The 15,362-nt window shown below is 33.6% G+C and overlaps 1 protein-coding gene across 2 annotated transcripts; it reads left to right on the top strand.

Annotated features, from left to right (window-relative positions):
* Window positions 1–885: 885 nt before the first annotated feature.
* On the top strand, window positions 886–9,236 carry LOC127085293 (uncharacterized). Of its 2 annotated transcripts, none has more exons than XM_051025820.1 (10): window positions 886–1,277; window positions 2,438–2,532; window positions 2,648–2,853; window positions 2,963–3,051; window positions 3,138–3,285; window positions 4,582–4,656; window positions 4,813–4,934; window positions 5,011–5,086; window positions 5,239–5,298; window positions 8,973–9,236. In XM_051025820.1, the coding sequence occupies exons 3-10, from the start codon at window positions 2,719–2,721 to the stop codon at window positions 9,099–9,101; spliced, it is 834 nt and encodes a 277-aa protein (XP_050881777.1). In that variant the 5' UTR covers window positions 886–1,277; window positions 2,438–2,532; window positions 2,648–2,718; the 3' UTR covers window positions 9,102–9,236. The 2 variants fall into 2 exon arrangements, with proteins under 2 accessions (XP_050881777.1, XP_050881778.1); XM_051025821.1 differs by having other exon boundaries at window positions 894–1,277; window positions 3,138–3,276.
* Window positions 9,237–15,362: the final 6,126 nt, after the last annotated feature.

Below are 15,362 nucleotides of genomic sequence, written 5' to 3'. Positions count from 1 at the left end.
TGTAATGCATCATCCTACGAGCGTTTTGGTCGGTCTTAATATCCACCCATTCGCGCACTTCTCCGTTTTGGTTGAACGTGGACACAAGTCATTCTATTCTTCTAATCCGTTCACCCTCTCCAATTTCTTCTAATCCGTTCACCCACCCAAACGTATCTGTGTTCCAAAGTCGAATCTGTATCGGAGCCGCAACGGCGGAAAATATTACATCAACATTTTGTTTCTGAATGTATGTAGACATTGTTGAAACAGAAAAAAATTGAAATTGATGGTGGTTGAAGTAGACAAATTATGGTATGAGGAGATGAGTTTGAATGAAAAATATTGTATCCAAGACGTGGTATTTATAGAGACGGAACATCAATTGTACAAAACACGTGGGCGTCTGAGGGAATGTCGCCCACAATGATATGCACGCAGGCGTCAGATGAATTGACGCCCACATTACCAAACACACACAGGCGCCATTAGCATTAGCGCCTCCTCATGAGGAGCCCAATGCATGCGCCAATGCTATTGACGTCTCCTTTTCATGCATTGTGGATGCGCCAATTCATCTGGCACATCCTCTTCAAACCACGGTTATTTTGATAATTTTTTTGAATAATTGATTATTTTTGATTTTTTTAAAATAAATGATTATTATGAAAAGAAATTCAAATATTGAGTAAGTGATTATTATGATGGGGATGGGCCAACCCTTCCTACTACAAAGTAACTCGGTTCTTGATTCAAGATACTAGTTTATCCTTTAAAAATGAATACGTAAAATGTTGCGGGTTAACCCTGTCCCAACCTTCGATATTTCTGCACAGCTAACTATTGATATGTCTTATTAAAACATTTTTAAAACTAGCCTAAAAAAGTGTTTTGTATACATAATTTCATTAAATTGAATTGATGTGTAAAGTAATTTCACAGAGCTCATGAGATATTAATCTCAATTAGTAATTAATCATAGTATATAGTATTAATTCGTTCTGAAAATATAGTATGTTAAGATAAGATTAATAGTATTATTACCCTATCACCTGAAAAAAAAACATGGGGAATAAAATCAGCGGTTGGCACTTTGCTTGCAGTTACGTAACAAAATCATGTGAATCCAACGATCTTTTCATGATCTTCATCATTCTAGGGTTTTCTGAAATTCTCCCAAACCAATCAATGCGTTTCTCAATTCATCCCAAGACAACGCAGCATTAGATCGCTACTCCTCCGTAGTTTCAATCCAACACAAACTCTCAAAATCCCAAATCACATTATCGTTTCACTGGGTATGATGTTTTCCTCCTTACTCTCAACGTGGCATTTCACATTTTTCAAGTTTAGTTGAGAAATGACTATTTCTTTTATATATATTTATTGAAATTTGTGAAATGAATGTGTTGGTCGGTGGTAATGGATCAATTGGAAGATTTAGATATTTAGATTATATGATTCTATTTCATGTAACAAAAAGTTTCTATTTTTCTTTTACCTTAACTGAATCATGAATGATGTCACTGTCTTGAATAGTAACAAAACTTTATGAGATTTCATTATTAAATGAAGATGATTTTTTTGTCAAGCATTTATTTATTATTTATTTTTAAATGTACTTATCATTTTTATCTCACCATGGTTATGTTAAATGATTGATTTGAATAATGGTCACTTTGAGTACTAGTTACTGATACTCAGGACTAAACCTGTTTTTTTTTTTTTCTGAGCATCATTGTTTAGAGTTGTAACTGATTAGGGTTGATTTTAATTAATTTACTATTATCGATAATAAGTGCAACCGTTTATCACTGTTTCGAGATTGAAATATGTTAGAACTCCCATTTATCTGCTAGTCTCTTAGGATGAGTGATTCTTTGTTTCAGTTATATTAATGATTTTACTTTGTTTCTGTTGGTTGGAGGATCTGTAATATTTCTCATTTGCTGAGCTGTTACATTTGAGAATTGGAGCATGGTTTTGGCGGGATCAATGAGAAAACATGTTATGAATATTTTGTTTTTTATGCGTTTTATGTTGGTTTAGGATAAGATTGTTTTTTATGGATTCGATTTCATGAGCTGGATGGTTCATCTCTCATAATTGCCTTGTAAAGTATATAGATAGCGAGCTATGTAGCACCGACACCTTTTGAAAAAAGGTGTGTCTGTGTCAGTGTCGGTGTCTGAAACTGACACGGACATTTGTGATTATATTTAATTTATTCATTTTTTCAAACTATTATTGGTGTCGTGTTTCTGTGTTCGTGCTTCATAGGTAGAGAGAGATGCTAGAAGCTAGAAAGCTCTTTGATAGTAATGTTTTTTTTTGGTGGTGTGACCTTCTATATTGTTTTCTATAATGAGAAGAACAAGACTTTTCCTAAATTTTCTCTGCATATCTTCTTTCTTCCTAGAAACAGTTTGGTTTCATCTAACAGAAAGTTTATTTGCAGAATCAGTCTCTTTGCTACACTACAGACATAGCGTTGTTGACTGAATTTTCCAATTGTCTTTTTTCCTGAGCTGAATACAAATAACTTCTATAAAGGTTAATGTTATCCATAACTTGAATCACTTTCAAAGATAAGCAATATTGTGATTCATCCTTTCGTGTTTCATTTTTTTAACACCATGTCTTAAAACTGTATTTGTATACATAATAGGTGACTTTAGGTGGAAAACAAAATAAAACATAGTCTATAAGAGATTTCTCAACCAAGGGGATAGTGCTACAATGTCGGACTCGAATGAAATGCCGTCGTTCAAATCTTACCAGGATCAGGCTAATTTGTTCGTGAAGGATTATATACTAGCAGACTCTTTGATTCCATATACTTCTGTTATTGGTGGCATTCTTGCTTGCAAACTGGTATTTACATATTAGTATGCTGTCATTCTATTTTCTTATTATATGATAATCAAGTGATATTATTGTTATTTTGCTACTTTACATATTGCCTTGCTTTTTTTCTTTTCAGATCTATGATCTTACTCATCTCATTGGTACTAATTACTTCAAGACCTATTCCAGCTTCTCAAAAATCCAACGGATTGAGTGGAATAACCGGTAACTGGATGTTTTCTTGAGTGTAAAATATCTTTCTTTTGTTGCTCATGATATAAAATATTTATGGGCTTCTATTATTTGTGCAGATCTGTATCAACTATTCATTCAATTTTCATAACCACTATGTCATTATACTTGGTGTTTTGCTCAAATTTATTTTCTGACAACCAGTCTACTGATCCTATTACAGTTCGAAACTCTTCATTGTCAACATTTGCACTTGGGGTAAGAATGGTCTGTTTTTTTCTCCTTTGAGTTCCATCCATTACTAATATCGTATCTGAGATAAACCTATGGGTGACCTTTATTCTCCCTATGTTATATGTTACATGGGTTTTTGTTCAAACACAAGTTCCAGAGCCCGTGATAGTTAAAGCTGCATTCAGAAATTATACATCTTTGGCTTTTATGAATCACAATTTTTATGCATTTTTTTGTATGTGCAATTATTGGAGTCTAAAAATATTTTGATTTTGGTCTTGGGTTTCTAGCTTACAAAAATAGTCAAGTGAAAACTAGATCTGCTAATTAGGTATGGTTATGTTTTTTCTCTTGCGAAAGTGAAATTTAATCTGTGAAGTTTTGTTATGGATTGCGACTGTAAAAAAAAACTCTGCATTACCTATAAATCTGACACACGAAAAACAATGTATCTTGTAATTATGTAAATCTGAACTGAAGGTAAGTTTTCGAAAATGGAGTTTGTTGAGTGACTGAAATGAGGAGATAGAGTTTCTTTGTGTGAGGCTTATATATAATTTGCATCAGCTTGATAACCATTTGGTTTGTCTACCTTAGATTTAGTACCAAAACTGTAAAATTATGATGAATTACTTGCCCGAGTTAATTTTGAAGTACTATTTAATTACATGATGAGAGAAGAAACAAATAAATTACAGTCAGACAATAAATAAATCATCTTAAAGATCTAGGCAGGGAATCTGATATGATTAAGAAATGATGTGTGTTGCATCATTGTAGCAAGGACACTGTTTGATTCTTTTAGGTTATTATTTTTTTTGGCATTGGGACCCGCTATGATAGATCAATAAATTCAATTTTCAGGTGACAGGGATTAGGGACTTCCAAGTATATGAAATTATAAAAGAATCTTGTTAACTTGTAGGAACATATTATTAAATTGTGAATCCTCTATCAATATTTTCTATCTGGCCTTCAACATTTATGGTCAAAGAATGTCTGTTTTGCTTATGAAATGAAACTATTTCCATTGATTGTTACTCAGGCGATCCTTTGTTGCTGTGGTGCACATGTTATAGTTTACGTTATGTAATATAAATCACATTGCCTTTCTTTGTGATTAGAATGGATGGTTGGGATCTAATGGAACTAAATAATTCATATTCTTCCCACTTTTTTTTTTCTTCTCATAATGATTCATATCAATTTTTGAATTGTTATAACCTATATTATTCTGATCAATTTTAACATCTCATTTTTGTGACCAACATTTTCTTTTTATCTGGTGAAGAAGTCTTTATATCTTATGTTTGATATTTGTTTCCACAGGTTTCTGTTGGTTACTTCATTTTCGATTTAGCAATGATCCTTTGGTTTTTTCCTTCTCTGGGTGGATATGAGTATGTAAGGATAATAACTTCCTAACTTGCATTGTTTAAGCTAACTGTCTTATATGTAGTTGAATCTCTTATTCAATTTTAAGACATTTCATTTATAGGAACTTAGCTGGACATGATTTAGGTTGGGGTTTAACTTGACTTAATGTTAACATTGGTTCAGGTGGTTCATCATCTGTTTTCGTTAGTAGCAGTAGCGTATTCAATGTTGAGTGGGGAAGGACAGCTTTACACATACATGGTCCTGATCTCCGAAACAACTACTCCAGGAGTCAATTTGAGATGGTAATCTTGCTCTTCTAGGTTTATTACTTAATTTTAACATGTCATGTAATGTTTCTTTATTTTTCTTTTTGTGAAGGTATCTCGACGTAGCTGGTATGAAAAGATCCAAAGCTTATCTCATCAATGGGGTTGTAATATTCCTTGCTTGGATGGTGGGTTAAACCGCTGCAGTTTGAAATACATTTGTATAGCTCTTGTCATGTTTGTTGCAGTATCCTTGTTTTGAGATATCATTTCATGCTGAATACATATAATTCTCGTTCTGGGCTTATTGAACTTGCTTACTGATATGGTCTATTTGCAGGTTGCCAGGATACTTTTGTTTGTTTACATGTTTTACCATGTGTACCTGCACTTTGATCAGGTAACTATGAACGCCGGATTTGAAAATTTTCTTGTGTGGTGCTTAATAGGTTGTAGATTTTGACTTCAGTTTTAGCCTTTTAAAATATATATGTATATTTGAATTTAAAATTTAAAACTCAAGTAGGATTACAATACCACCAAAAAGTAAGATTTTGGAAGGTTTTCAAAGGGTTATTTCAAGAAGTGGCGTTAGGAATAATTTTTTTACTAATACTGTTGTTAATTCCGGATAGCAGCGCGGAATGGCAATCACCGAAACTGGGATACTAGGATTGCTTGTGGTGGGAAGGCTGTTATTTGGTTATTTTTGTATGGACAGATTACATGATTAATGCTATAAACACATAATCTATAATCTATAACAATATATCTATATCTATAACAATATATAAAGGGAGAACATCATGTTGTAGCTTATTTTCGTTCAAATTTGGCCTATTTGGTTCTGAGAGTGTGCTCCTCTCAAGGTCTTAGGCTCGAATCCTGCTAGGTGCTAACAATTCCCGTGTTGGCCCAGTGCATATAGAACTTTGCTCTGATTTTAAATGAGGCTCCCACAAGTGGACGGTGGGATTGGTCCATTTGGATTAGTCATTTGCAAGGCTGGATATCAAGTTAAAAAAAAATTAAAATTGAAATTGAACAATACCATTTATATTTCATGCTTATACGCGCTAAAAAAAATAAGACACTAGAGTGTGCATAAGGCATTAAAAGGATACTTCATGCCTGAGTGTGCGTGAGGGATGTATTTGAAGGAAATGCAGAGGGTTAAAACTATCCTATATTTTAATTCAGTTTTTGATTTTACAATAGCTAACCATTGTTTTAGGAATCAGAAGGAGCATCTTATCAATATCATATACAAAAAGTGGGGTGATTTGCTCTCAAATCGATTTTTTGAGAAGGAAATCAGATAATAAAACTTTATATTTCAATATTTATCTTGTCTATATTGTGTAAGGAGTGTGCCCATCATTCCTACAATAAGTACAATGGAATGGAGATTACTTCTACATCCTATACCACGTTCTCGGTTCACAACCACGTCCTTGGTTCACAACCACGTCCTCAATCTCCACTACAACAATCACTAGAATTAAACATAAGTGCAGGGGACTCGGAGGCCGTCTAGATGTACCTTGTAAAGAAGCTCGGATGAAACGATTAATAGGCTCTTGCACCGTACGAATGGTGGCAGTTTTCAAAGCTTGATCCCAGATTGGACCATACTCCTTAGGAAGACTGAGGAATGATTAATTCCGTGAACATATAAGTTGAGCTCGTCAATAGTGGACTGAGCTCGAGCTAAATATTTAGATAAATCTTGATCAGACAAGTAATCTGAAGGGTAGCCAAACTACAAACAGGATATTGTTAGCTTAAAGATTTTAGCCTTATGCCAAACCTAACATGTCCTATACGAGGCTCAAAAGAATTCTACAATAGAGATATGAGTTGATAATGACCTTTTCCAAATCATCTTTTAACCAAGCATCAATCTCTGAAGCCTTAGTAAAATGATCCGAGTGACATTGCTCCAAGAACCATGGCTCAACATATGAATACCGATTCAAATAATTCTTACCATTCCTACCACTCAAATTTTCTATTGTGATAGTGGGTTATGCAAAAGAGATCAAACCTCTTTTAGTGGAATCATCCTTTGTAGTTGTCTTTTGGGACTCAATAGTAGGGGGGTTCCGACATGATATCACAGCCAAAGACCTCCAATAAACCAAAGAGGAAAACACAGTGGAAAAACTGAAAAACACAAGGTCTGAAAATAACTTCCCAAACACAACGCAAATGTGGGATCACAAGTTGGAAGGGGTCCGAATAGAAATGGGAGGAAAAACTGCAATGGCAGGAACTGATGGTGGCTCAAACAGATGAGCAGAGTGTGGCAAATGACTTTCACGCGCTAAAAAGACGACGGGTGAGCAGAGTGTGGCAAATGACTTTTACACGCCAAAAAGACGACGGATGAGCAGAGTGTGGCAAATGACTTTCACGTGCTAAAAAGACGACGGGTGATGGAGCTTATGAAAGTGGCAATTTGTCAGCTGGAATATCAGAGGCATCTGATAACGACGGTCGATCATGTGTCTCCTTTTGCAGGGGCTCCTCTGGTGGCAAGATTTGTTAAACAAAATAATGAGAGTGAATGAAGCGATAGTTAGAGGATAGATAGAGAAGGTGCCAGGTTTATCAATCCTTAAGCACCAAAGCTAGGGAGTGAAGAATTTAAGAAACTTGCTAAAGGTAAGATAATGAAAGACAAGATACTTAAATCAAATGTGTGACGAAGCAGTGAAGGAATTACTTTCCCACCCCTTTCAAAGAAAAAAGGGAAAACATTATGCTATGTAGAACTTGTCACGGGACAGGGTTAGGGAAAGGGTTGAAACCATTATTTGTCTATTGTAGACAAGCCTTACCATGCATTTGTAAGAGGCGAATTTCTAACCTCATAGTTTTTCTTTTTGGACAATACTAACGTCATAGTTACTCACTAGAAACTCTAACTATTTTGACAAGGCTTCTCTTCAAGCCATGTAATTGTTTTCAGTAATATGCGAAACACTAAAGGAGGATCAAAGCTATTCATTTTGCCCCAAAATTTTGGAATTTGAGATAGAAGAATCATTAAAGATAATTGGTAATTGCAAATCAATTGGACCACATAATATATCTTTCGAGATAGGGTGTGCGGAATATTAGAGGAAGACATGACATGGAGTCAGTAAGTTTGACAAATGTTGAAAGACTATCCTGATTTACTTTCCTTTATCATCGGCATATATTTCTGATTGTAAATAATTAGATAGATACAGACACTATCCACAAATTTCTAGCTCAACGGTCAAAAAACCGATATTGTTAGGTTGGACACCAACACCACGGTTGTGTGTGAGTTAATAGTGATTACCATTTCATCTACGGGTTAAAAAAAAGATTGATATAGACACTTATTCCTATCCCTATAATTAATGGTCTTGATTGTAATCGTATTTCTACAAATGGTCAAGGCCGACTAATCTATCGTGTATTTAAGATCAATTCTTTATTCTTCTTCACTCTCAAGTACAAGATTATCAGGTTTAACAACATCATGGACTAGTAGATGAGTACTTTGTTGCCATCTATAAGAAAAACGGTGACATACATTAAATAGGGTTAAGATCATGACTCATTATGAAGCTATAGGAGGATGGTCGAGGGAAGGTTAAAACATGAAATAAATTTGGTTTATGCCGAGGGTGTTAAATAGGAAAATTGATATAGAGATATTGGATAAACCAAAATGTTTTATGCATGATTTTCCTTGATACGAAAAGGTGTGCGATTGAGTGTCCATAGAGGTATATTTTAGAAGGCTCAAGAAGAGAGTGAAATTCATGTTACTATATTCGATGAATCATAGATGAGTATCATATTGGCTGTTGTTGTATCTGGATTTTATTTTGGAAGAGAATTGGTTTAGATTATGAATATATTTGCCTCATACAATATCATTCTGTAACATCTACATATCTCATTATCAACTAAAACTATAATTTATTTCTCCTCATGTAGTGGAGGTAAAAGAATCAGTGTTTACAATGCAGTACATGTACCACTATACCTGCTTAACAACTAAGGATCACATATTGTTCAATTATTCAACAGGTTGAGCGAATGCACATCATTGGGCAGATATTGGTAATTATTGTGCCAATGGTACTATCTGTTATGAACTTGGTTTGGTTTGCAAAGATCGTTAAAGGCTTGAGGAAGACATTGGCAAAGAGGCAATGATAATCTGCTTAGTAATGCTTATTATAGAAACATGTATAGGTCTTCCTGTTTATATTTGTGTTACCTTGTCTGACCAGCACTGAAAGATGTAACAGTATCCAATTATAGTTTATATTAGTTCGGATCCACATGGAATTTTTTGTCTCATAAAATTTAAAATAATAATAGGAAAATATTAAATTACATATGATTTAGTAGTAATGGAAAAAAAGTAAAATAAAACAATTAAATTAATATGATTTTTAATTATGTTCATAAAATTTAATATCTATAAAAAATTCTAATGTATGCATACAAAACAATGATTTCGTTTTTTTTTTAAGATTTCTTAATGCATCTTATAATATATATTACTAGATACTAAGACACACCTTATGTAACACAATTTATTTGTTTTTGAATTACATTCCATTCTAATAATTTAAAATATTTCAAAAATATATTTTTGGAACAATTTATTTGTTTTTGAATTACATTCCATTCTAATAATTTAAAATATTTCAAAAATATATTTTTGGAATGTCTCCGAAATTGTATTTCCGGAAATTTTAGCAAAGTTAGATCTGTAGTGGAAACTGAGGCTGTTGGTCTCATACAATTTCCGGAAATTTTAGCAAAGTTAGATCTGTAGTGGAAACTGAGGCTGTTGGTCTCATATATGCTCAGTTTCCTACTAAAGATGTTGATATGTCTTGGCATATACCCTCCGTCCAAGTTGATTTCACAGCAGGAACAAAAATTCTATCATTCAGACAGTGCAGTTTCATTTTTATGATGTATTATTGATTGTTGTAGGAATCCTGTAATCAAGTTTAGCAAAACCAGGACCATTGTGGGGGTGACAGATGTCTCCTGATGTCGCATTGTTCTTATCTCCTGATGTCACATTGTAAGTGTTAGAGAAAAAAATGTTAAAGATGTGTGCATTTTTATGATAGAGATTATTTTAAGTATACAATTAAAAGATTAGTTCTACCTTTGTTAAAATATTCCGAAAATACATTTTTTAAAAATATTTGAAGTCATTAAAATGGGGTGTAGTTCAAAAACGAATGAATTGTGTTACATGAAATGTGTTCGGAGATACATTTCTAAAATTTAAGGAGTATTTTCGAATTTTCACGTAATACTCCTAAATAGTATATAGGATGTATTGATTTTTTTTCTCTTCGAATTTGATCCGTTAACATTGTTTAAGTTTTCCTTTTATACACTCGGAATACAAATAAATTGAAAAAGATGGATGCTCTCTCCATCCTTAATGGTGCCTTCCACACTCCTAAAAATTCATAAATGTCCTTTATGGAGGCACGTGACCTCAATTTCTTTAACTCCTTGGTGCCAATCACCTCCACATCATTAAAACACTAAATATCCGTGCGTACCGTTATTTCAATCACATTTTTACCATTAGACACAATTGCAAATAAGTAATAGCCCAAATCTATCAAATAATAAATTATCTTAACGATGAGAATAAGATATAATGTGAGAATGAGATATAATGATAGATTAACAAAGTTTGTTTGAAAAACTGTCATGGCAGGTGAAGGACTTGGTATATAATGATTTAGATAGTTTGTCACTATCCAGCATGCCCTAAACCAACTTTAATATTCGGAAAGAGAAAATATTCAAATCCTACAAATAGTAGTGCAAAGAAATTAAGGAAATTTCTTAATGCATCTTATATATTACTTAGGCACCACATGAAAAATACTAAAATGCTCTCAGATTTCAGAGATGCATCTCCAGACGCATTCAATTCTGAGTTAACGTTAAAATATCTTAGAGATGCATCTTCAAATTTATTTTAGAGATGCATCTCCAAAAGATATTGAAGTTTAAATCATTCAAGAACCCTTCTCCTTTCTGAAAAATCTCAATACCTTCTCAAACTCTCAATTTTTTCCATCACCAATTCCAGAATCAAACAACCAAGCTCAAAGGATCTTCAATCAACATCAGAAACATCATCCAACACTGAAGAAACATGAAAAATGATATGTTTTTGATTTTTTGATAAGTTTTTTGAGTTTTTGTGTAAATGAGTAGAAAATGATGATTTAGGTATCAAATGAGTAGGAAATACAAGAATGTTAGTTTATACATGCTGTAAAACACATTTGTTTGTTGAAAATCACAATCAAACCGTTTATTTTGAGGTTTGCATTTCTGCATTTCTGCCATTACTGAATTGAAGAGTTGTAGAAAATTCCGGAGATACATCTCCGGAATTTTTTAACGTTAAAGTTTTTCAATAATCGAAGATGCATCTCCGTAAATTAGCAGTATGTTTTATTTTGCTTTTCATGTTTGTAGTGTTGCTTGCTTGCACTAATTGTCTGGTTTATTTTAACTTACAATCTTATGGCTGATAGATGATAGACTGAGACACAGAGGATTGCACAACATGCATCAGTGCGGCGGGAGAAGAGTTAGGTTTTGAAGACTCCTGTTCACTTTGGCCATGTAGAAACGTCTACTTCTTGGGCTCATGCTTCTTCATCTTCTTCTTCCTATACGAGAAGAGTTTCACCTACCGACGCTTCACTCCCTCCATCCCCCCTGCAGGCACCAGGTTTCACCAATTCAGGTGCCAGAGGTACCCGAGTCACTAGTGGTACCGGAGGCACCAATGCCACCTCTGACGGATCATACTTTTGAGCCAGTGCCACCTCCTACTATTGATGTTGTTGAGGCAGAGCCATTTGGAGGAGGCCTTATAGAGTTGTCACTAATGCCTCTGTATCCAGAATGTATCTTGACCGCTTGGTTGCCGAGGACATGCACTTCAACAACTATGTCGATCACCGTGAGACACATCCATTTGACGAGATAATGTTATACTCGAGATGGTTGGCTTTCAGAACATGTCTCACTGCTCCTCATCTTCCCGAGCGTGTGATGGGGAAATTCGGTTACGCTCATACCATTCCTAGACACACTATTGTCTCTGCTCCTCATGCATTGACAGGTAGACAGATGGATGCCATGTTTGATGATTATGAGAGTCATCTAGTACCGGAGGAGGCACAAAGTACCATAATTAAGAGCGACTGGAGCGACATCGACGAGTACATCATATGGTTCTTTAGGGTGTCACATCTGTATATGATGCATGTTGCTCTAAGAGATCCACCGAGGCCAGCTCATCAGGAGATATTAGAGGAGGAGCATGCGCAGTTAGATCATGCTGAAGATGTCTTGCCTAGATGTCGTCGCATAGTAGAGATTGCACAAACAAGTATTAACAAAGGTATATTCTTGATGAGTCTGATGTGAGGCAGATCCTAAATGCCATCATGACGGAGGCACGAAGACATTGACGTACCGGAGACAACGCAGGAGGATGGAGGGGATTGATGACAAAAGAGGCAAAAGAGACGTAGTCCGACAAACGTAGTAGTGCAATAGTATATAGTAGTTGTACTTTGGATTCATTATGAATTGTATTTTATTTTCACCTCATACTACTTTATCGTGTATTTCAACTTTATTTATATATGACATTTTTCGGCCATTTGAATTTATATACGTCATTTATTGTATATCGATTGTATGATTTAAATCTCGTCACATAACATGGTATATAACGTTTATAAATCTTCATCTGAATAAACATAATAAAAATATAACATGCACTATTATGGTATGTTATGGAGATACATCTCCGAAAAATAAACGGAGATGAATCTCCGATACAACATGCGTGTCAAATGCCTTTCAGAATTAATACATGGTGTATAACTTTTAAAATATTACGGAGATTCATCTCCAAAATCTGAGATTATTTTAATATTTTTACGTGGTATAATAATAATATATAAGATGCATTAAAAAAATTTCGAAATTAAAGTCAAAGGCTTGTAAGTGTTGTGTTTTCTTAGATGCTTCTTATAAAAAGTTCTCCAAAGAATATTATTACCAAGCCAGTCAGCCAACCTTAGAATATTACCAAGGATTGTTGTGGTGCACATGATTTGATGTTCATCTACCTAGCTCTAATATCCATTATTTCTTTCATACTATAAAACCATCTTACCATAAACATGTTAATTACAATACAATACTCTTCATCCCTTTCCTCTTCTATGACAACTAGTACTGCAAACCTTCAATTGAGTTTAATTAACTACAAACATATCATATCTTGGCTACCTAAAAATTGGTACTAGATGGTTAGTGTATCTGAAATTCGTAAGGCTCAAAGGGCAGTACATCAATACTAAATACATAAGTGCTGCCTGTTTGATACACTGTCATGTCAATAACCAAATATACCATATTATAATAGCTATAATAGTAATTGGTTAACAACATTGCAAACTTAACCATGAAGTGTACTGGCATGCATAAATTAACAACATTGACATAATGTAACACATATAAATAGATACTTGTCTTAAAAACGAAATGAGGTTATCAGCCAAAACATAATTATAAGCTGAGCTGTATTTTGAATAAAAGTCATTTGGAGATTAGAAACTCAATTTAGACATGTATAATAAATAAAGCCTATTACAAATGTTTGGTCGAACATTTTCTATTGGTTTTGGTATAACTGAGTCAATCTTTCCAATCTTAGAAGTGTGTTGTCAAAATAGAAAGATATAAGGTTGAGATTAATCCATGAAAAAATAAATATCCTAATCTTCATTAACATAGGCTTGAAAAATAAGTTGGATGAAATCTAAATCTGAAGTTTACAACATTACCTCATTGGGGTTGATGTAATCCTTAATGTTTTTTTATGACATCTTCACCATCATCATCAACAAACATGAGTAATTGTAATAGCAAGATGAAAGTGAACAACATGTTTGGTTTTCACATTAAGGGTAGAATTGATAAATAAATGAAAATATGTCATGTGAAGTGTTCATGTAAAGTTCCCAATATTGTATTATAAACCAGTCAACATTGAGTTGATCATGGTTGAATGAAACGTACATGATTGCCTTAGCCTCATTCATCTTCATTTCTTTGCACATATAATTTTGAATACCATGATGAAATGGAATTCTGGTTTTCTAGAAGTCAACTATAAACAGAAGTCAACATTAGTAAAAGTTGTATAATAATTTTCTTGCAAAACTGTCCCACATGTTTTGAAATTTGCATAAGATTACCTAGACTAATAATATTTGCAAAATAGTCCCAATTGTCCTTTGCTGATGTGATGCATTTTGATTTATTAATTGTGAAATAACTAATATAACAATCTTTCCTTTAATGTAGGACAATCTAAGGAGAAACTCCGACACAGACACCGGGACACGATACGACACAGACACTCCGACATTGATAATGCTAAAATATAGGACACCGACACTGTTATATATAAAATAATATTTCAACTTTATTTTCATCTATGGTTAAAAAAGTTAAAAATATTCTAATTAAAATTAATGTCTTTAATTATTTATTGATAACATTATTTAAATACACATTTAACATTTTTAAATTTGTGTGAGATTTGTCCAAAACATGTACAAAAGTGTATTGAAGCAAATAATTTTTTTTTTTGAAACACTAGTCTGAATTGTCCGACATATATGTTATGATTGTCATAGGGGTGTCAACCATGGATTCGAAGAGTGTCGAAGCAAAGAAAAAACCACCTTTTAATGGACACTTGTATAACTTTTTCGACACTTCTTTGACATTTCCGACATATGTCGTACGAGTGTTATACAAGTATCGAACACTGACGCGTCTCAGACACCGCAACACGCCTACTCTTAGAGGTGTTTGTGCTTCATAAATTAAGTACTTAGATGAAGTACATTTTCTAACTAATAGTTTATTCTATGCAAGACAACGAACTAGATGATAAAAGTAAATCACATTGTAATTTGGAATCAATCAAGCTGCATGAGTAATGATTTTACAACAGAGAAGTATAACTTTTAATTACTGCTTTACATGTGGGAGTTGATAGGTTTACTGACTTTTCTACTATCATTAAATACAATGGTTAAGTTACCTTTATTGGTCAGTGGCATTTTGACTAGGTTTTTAGTATGATTTATTTGTGAGTATTTGGAAGTCGATCTTCATTTTTGTGCACTTTTATGTGTGTTTGCGTGTTTTTTTGTTGGAACAAGATTGTTCATATCTCTTAGATTTTGATGATAACAAAGTATTTAAAGAACAAATGGGTATGCTAACACATGTTCAAGTATGCATGATCACAAACATATAATTAATCCTGATTGAAAGCATATGTGAAGAAACAATATAAATCTATTTCTGATT

The sequence above is a fragment of the Lathyrus oleraceus genome, chromosome 5 (assembly GCF_024323335.1).
Source record: "Lathyrus oleraceus cultivar Zhongwan6 chromosome 5, CAAS_Psat_ZW6_1.0, whole genome shotgun sequence".
In the NCBI taxonomy this organism is placed as follows: Eukaryota; Viridiplantae; Streptophyta; class Magnoliopsida; order Fabales; family Fabaceae; genus Lathyrus; species Lathyrus oleraceus.
This window is presented reverse-complemented; position numbering and strand designations above follow the sequence as displayed.